Source organism: Pygoscelis adeliae, unplaced genomic scaffold (assembly GCF_000699105.1).
Source record: "Pygoscelis adeliae isolate BGI_AS28 unplaced genomic scaffold, ASM69910v1 Scaffold233, whole genome shotgun sequence".
NCBI classification, from domain to species: Eukaryota; Metazoa; Chordata; class Aves; order Sphenisciformes; family Spheniscidae; genus Pygoscelis; species Pygoscelis adeliae.
In genome coordinates this window covers 1,312,889-1,318,572 of record NW_008824421.1, presented here as the reverse complement: position 1 = coordinate 1,318,572, position 5,684 = coordinate 1,312,889, and the positions used below count along the sequence as shown (strand labels likewise).

The window sequence follows — 5,684 nt, the reverse complement described above, 5'->3', positions numbered from 1 at the left end:
TTGCTCATCTTCCTGAAATCTGACTTTATGAAATTATGTATGCACACCAAGCAGATGAGTTTCCATAGAAACTCAGGAACTGAACTTTCATTAGAAAAAAAATTTTTTTTTTTTTTTTTTTTAATTTTCTTCCAGATAAAAATGCAAATTGCCTGTCAGTGGGTGGCTTTCTGAATTTATATATAATTTTTTTCTTTTGCACTGTAGGCAGATTCCAGCTGGACCTACATAGCAACAACATGCAGGCATTGTTTATAGCAAGCCAGACTCCATGGGGAAATAAGAAATTCAGTAGCAGGGAGCAGCTCTCAAGTGCAAATACCTCAGGGAAACAAAAAACTGAAGTCCTCAGTGCTGCGTCTTCGTGAGGCTTGGGGATTGTGCAGCCTCCGGCTCTCACAAAATGCTTGTGGTTTGCAAGGAGCAGGGTAGGGAGGAGGGGAGAGAGGAAAGCCAAAGCAAGAAACTCTCCTGCACGCAGAATTAATGATGTTCAACCTGTCCTTTAAACATCCAGCAGCATATTCCTGCCGGTTCAGTTAAGCCTCACTGGAAAGGCTGACACCATCTGTCGCATCTCTCTCTGGGTGAAGGAGTAGGTCTCAGTGCTGGGGTTTGGGAACATTTGCAGGCCTGGGTTGGAGAGCGGGTTGGCCACACCCCGACCTCTGCTTGGGCTGAGGCCTGGAGCACAGCGTCTTTTGCCCACACCACATGGAAATCCAGGTGCATGGGCAAGAAGGGGATATGGGGGTGTTCCTGGTCATAACATGAGGGAAGCGAGACAGTGGGCACGCCTGGGAAGGGCCATGGACCTGGGCAGCCTTTGGCACTAACAGTCACGCGTGTAAGCAAGGAGGAGAGGGGGGGTATCTTTACCTCCTTTAGCAAATGCTTCCTTCTGTGTTTCTCCCCAAAAACATATAGCAGTTTTTCACTTATGCAGTATACTGCAGCATCAACAGGAGGCTTTCCCCTGGCTTTGGGGAGCCTGAGATCACCCTTTCTGAGCGTTCACATGTTTTTTCGGCTAAACTGGCATGCTTGAAAGCACTGAATACCAACGAGCAAATGTTCACGTGTGCTGCACTTACTGGTGGGCATCAGCTTCAGCATCTTCCCCAGGTGAACATAGTACCTGGGGGTTGCGTACAGCCTCCTCCCAGTGCTGCAAAACAGCTGCAGGGACCTCAAGCACAGGCCAAATCAGTGCAGTGGCTCCACACTGGGGAGCCATAGCGGGGGAAGCCATGCCAGCCTCTGGTCGTTGACCAACAAGGGTGCTGGGGCAGACAAGGGAGCTGTGCTACACAAGCGGTTTACGATGAGGTGGATTTCACTGCAGCATTGTTGAGAGGCGCGAGATTGTCAGCCAGGGAGGGAATTCCCCTCCTCATTGGAGAGGGATGACAGGCAGCAGCTGCACGGGCTCGCTGGCCCCTGTGCCTCCGGGGCCAGCGGCCCTCCCGGAGTGTCGCAAGGCTAGATGCTGGTTAGAGTCAGGGTGAGGACAACGATGGGTCCCCAGCCACCAGAGAGCACAATTGGCTCTGCTCGGTCAGCGCCCCAGGAAGAGTTTTTTAGGAAGAGTGGTTTTGTGGTCGAGGACAAACTTGAGCTGAGATAGCTCCCGTCTATTCTTGGCTCAGCAGCAGATTTGCTATGGCCACACTACTTGCCCTTTCTGTGCATCATTATCCCTGTCAAGCGGGTGACTCAAATTATAATTGCACAAATTCCTTCCAGTCTGTCATTATACGCCTGTGGTCGTCTCCGGGCAGCTACCTCCAGAGGAACCAGCCTTTCCCATCAGGGTACCTCTGTGCCCGCTGTGCCTGCTCGCAAGGGGACGGTAAGATTAGGCCCCATTGCCTCACCATTTTCCAACAGAGAGAGAAACCTAAAGAAAAAACATCCCCACTGCATCTTTAGATGATCAGATTTGATACTGAGTTGATTATTCAGGTCAAGGTTATGGGCAAGAAAGAGGCAGTGAAACTTTTCACAGTACCATCGATACTTGATTAAATGGGTGTTTCTTAATTTTTCACTCAGGCAAAGTAATGTGTTTCTGTAGGTATTAGTACTATCACTGGCTATAGGGTCTTAGTCATGCTGATGCACCCTGTGTCTAATGACACTTTTGGAAAAGCAAACAAAACAAGACAAAGGAAAAATCTTCACTACTTCCAAAAGCATCACCGTTCTTTCATCAGAAATTTACTTGCGTTCTAGTTGCAAGAGATTTCAGGGTTTTTATGTCTTTTCATATCAACTAAAGGCAATTGGACACATCAAAAATGAAGCTAATGCTTTTCTTTATATATATGCGTTCACATACTACATAGTCCCAGGAAAAGCATGAAGTCAGGCTGTCATCTCACTTTCCAACATTTCCGCAGGTGAGTGCAGGCAGAGGCCATGCAGAGCTTGGCAGGTGACATGAAAGTGTTGGCTGCTTCTTCCACAGGCCACACCTGGATGAAACTGGTGGGAGGTTCATCCTGGTGTGTGCAACTTCAGGAGGAAGCAGAAAAATGCCACTAATGCGTTGTGGCCTGCAAAGCCCACGTGACCATCTGGGCTCGGTGTGGTTGACTGCTGTGTAATTAAAAGGGAGTCTGGCTCATTAGATGCTTTGTGGGTTCAGACGCATCCATGCGAGCCCTATAGGAAAACATGTTCTTCCTACCACTTCTTTCATCCTCCCCCTCCTGTTCCTTCCAGATGGTTACACCCACTTGTGTCTTTTCTTACCCTAAGGACAGCTTTTTAAACAAGGTTCCTCCATCCTTCTCCTCCCCCACACTGCTTTAGGATCTACATTGGAGTGCAAATAGCAGGAGGACAGAGGGCCCCAAGCGGTTACATACAGCCTGCCCCTAGAAGGCTGGACAGGCACCATGTCCCTCTAGCCCCCTTTGTCAAGAGGAAAAGGCTTTCTATATGGTCAAGATGTAGGAGCTGAGAGACTTTACCTCAGCCTCAGCTGGATGTTCCAGATGTGCAAGGGTTATTTAGATACTCGGTGTAATTGAAGCTGTGTGTATTTTCCTGGGGATTAGAAGCCAGTGTAAACTACTCAAGGAGGGAGGGATGCTTAAAGGGCCTGTAGCCTTTCTCTATATAGCACCAGTATATGCTATCCCAGTAACATGCAGCAGGAGCACTTGCAGAGCTGAATCAGTCTCTGCTTAAAAAAAAACTATTTTCACAATTGTTTTTTTAAATTACACTTCACAATCAAAAAAAGCAGAGCTTAACAGCTGATTGATGTTCTTCTCCAGAAATAGGTGGACATTCCCCCCATAGGACTCCTGCACCTGCACTCATACATCTGCCCAGCTTGCTGGGAGCTCGCCACGCTCCATTTCTTCCTCTGGTTTGTGCCGTTGTTAACTGCTTATCACTTGTTTGTTGACAGGGTCTGGTGCTGAGCAGACTTGGGCGGAGGGACCTGGCCCAGAAAGTCCTCAGAGATGCCATCCAGATCCAGACCACCAGTCACAGGGCCTGGAACAGCCTTGGAGATGTCTTGCAAGCTCAGGGGAAAAATGAAGCAGCCATCGAATGCTTCCTCACCGCTTTGGACCTCGAATCCAGCAGTCCTGTCATCCCGTTCACTGTCATACCCAGGGAGCTCTGAAGCTTTGCCCTGCAGCTAAGCACCTTCATTCCATGGACAGACACCAAAACCAAACAAATAAACAAACAAAAAGCCTAACAGAAAAGTGCCATTGTAACCTGGAACTGGGCAAAATAATTCCAGGACGGGGCTCAGGTCTACACACTTAGCTGAGACAAGCCTAACTGTAGAAGAATTTGCAACAGGCAGAAATAGAGAATGCCTTTTTCGTCACAGGTGCCTAGCTCACCTCCTGTTCAAGGTAATAGCAAGGCTTATTTCAAAGTGTTGGTTCAAGGTGACTGTCTGTAGAATAGATTGTGCTAGGGTACAGCTGTTCTAAGCACTTGCACCTTACAATTTTCATTAAAGATAAAAACCCAGGCTCTGAATTAAAGCCCAGACCTGCTCTAAACAGGAGCAAATGCACCAACTAACTTGACCAAGTTGCGCTTAAGCATGTGGCTGCCTCCACACAGATCTGACAGGATAGGAATGACAATTAAACCACATAGACATGCAGTATATGCCGTTTACAAAATTAATTCAGCTATTTTGATAATCCTTTTTCCTGCCTTGCTCTTATATACTCCATATGCTCACTATATTTAGTGTGGCGTTTGCCTAGACCAATTTAAATTAAAAATACTTTTTTTTTTAAAGCTGCTATTGCAGTATGATTCACAAAAGCAGAAAGACCAAAGACCAAATCAGTTCACACTTGAACTAGTATTAAAAACATATATGTATCTCCAGTTACATACCTATTGAAAGGGCTTACATGAAGTAGCTAATTATAAACTCTGAGCTTCATTCTTATTAATCACCTATTGCGTCACTTTTAGTGAGGAATGTAGTGATTACCAGTATCTAGTGACTGAACTCTGCGCTTTACTGCATTACCATTCCTGGCACAAAACATTTTCATATCCATCTTTTCATGATACAAAAGATGGCAGCAGTCTTTTAAGGGAATGTATGCTGAAGGCAATATGTATATATATGAGTTACTTCTTTCTTAGAACCAAATCTTTGGTTTGTCTGTAGAAATTTCACATTAGAGGTACAGAGTTGAGCCTTCAGCGGAGGGGGATCATTTTGCGTATCATATCAGATGTAAGAGTGATCTCCAGAGCCATCTGAAGAGCTCCTAATCTGCGCAGCCTCCCCACGGCTGGCACAGTGGGGGCAGGGGACGCAGCTGGCATACGCCCTGCTAAGCTGCTCCTTAGCTGAGCTTGACCTCCCGGGGCCTCGGCAGCGAGGTAGAGCTGTACAGTGCTGTCACACGACACACTAGAGCCAGCCCCGTCCAGACCAGTCCGAAGATGAAGATGATGCAGAAATGAGCTGCGGGCACTTTTCTACACCAAAGGCTGGGGCTCTGCGCCCGTTTCTGTCCAAAGAAGATTTGTGATTGTTTCCTAAGTGGGTTTGCACTAAAACACACTTTGTACTATAATTCTGCCCAGTATTGTGATCCGTAACTAGTTCATTCTGGAAATAATAATATCCTCAAGCAACAAATGAGTAGGGGTTATTTCTTAAAGAGCCTGAGGCTCTGGCAGCAGACTTGAAGCCAGCATTATTTACAATTATTTGGAAATCTGCAGGCTAATGGAGAGGTGGGCTCCTCGCGCTGCTCCCAGACCACACCATCACAGAGCTCCTGGCCCCAGCCTCCCCTCGAGGTGCCCGCACCAAGGGAGTTACGCTGCCCTCAGGTTTCTCTCAGCAGATACATATTTTTTTTTCCTATTTTTTTTTCCATTAAATCTTGTTGGTGCAATAGCCCAGCTTATTCCTCTGTTCACTGAGGCGTCTGGAGTGAACGCAGCCCAGCCATGAAAGGTGCTCGGCCCATGAGGTCTCTGGCTTTCCAGTGCCACACAGGCACCAAACCAGGCTTTTTAGGCCAGAGGGAGGTTTCCAAGGAGACAGTGTTACCTGGCTGCATTTCTCATTTGCAGTAGCACCAGCAGAAAAGGAAGGAGTAGGTGTTAAGGTACCAGAATTAAATGAGTTTCATGAAGACAGAAAGACACAGCAGAGACCCATT

General features: G+C 47.0%; 1 protein-coding gene across 1 annotated transcript in view; it reads left to right on the top strand.

Annotated features, from left to right (window-relative positions):
- TTC7A (tetratricopeptide repeat domain 7A) overlaps positions 1 to 3,761 on the top strand; it is a 179,482-nt gene extending 175,721 nt beyond the window's left edge. The window contains exon 20 of the mRNA XM_009320910.1: positions 3,425 to 3,761. Within this exon, the coding sequence (XP_009319185.1) occupies positions 3,425 to 3,646 (222 nt within the window). The 3' untranslated portion in view covers positions 3,647 to 3,761. The remainder of the gene's footprint in view (positions 1 to 3,424) is intronic.
- Positions 3,762 to 5,684: the final 1,923 nt, after the last annotated feature.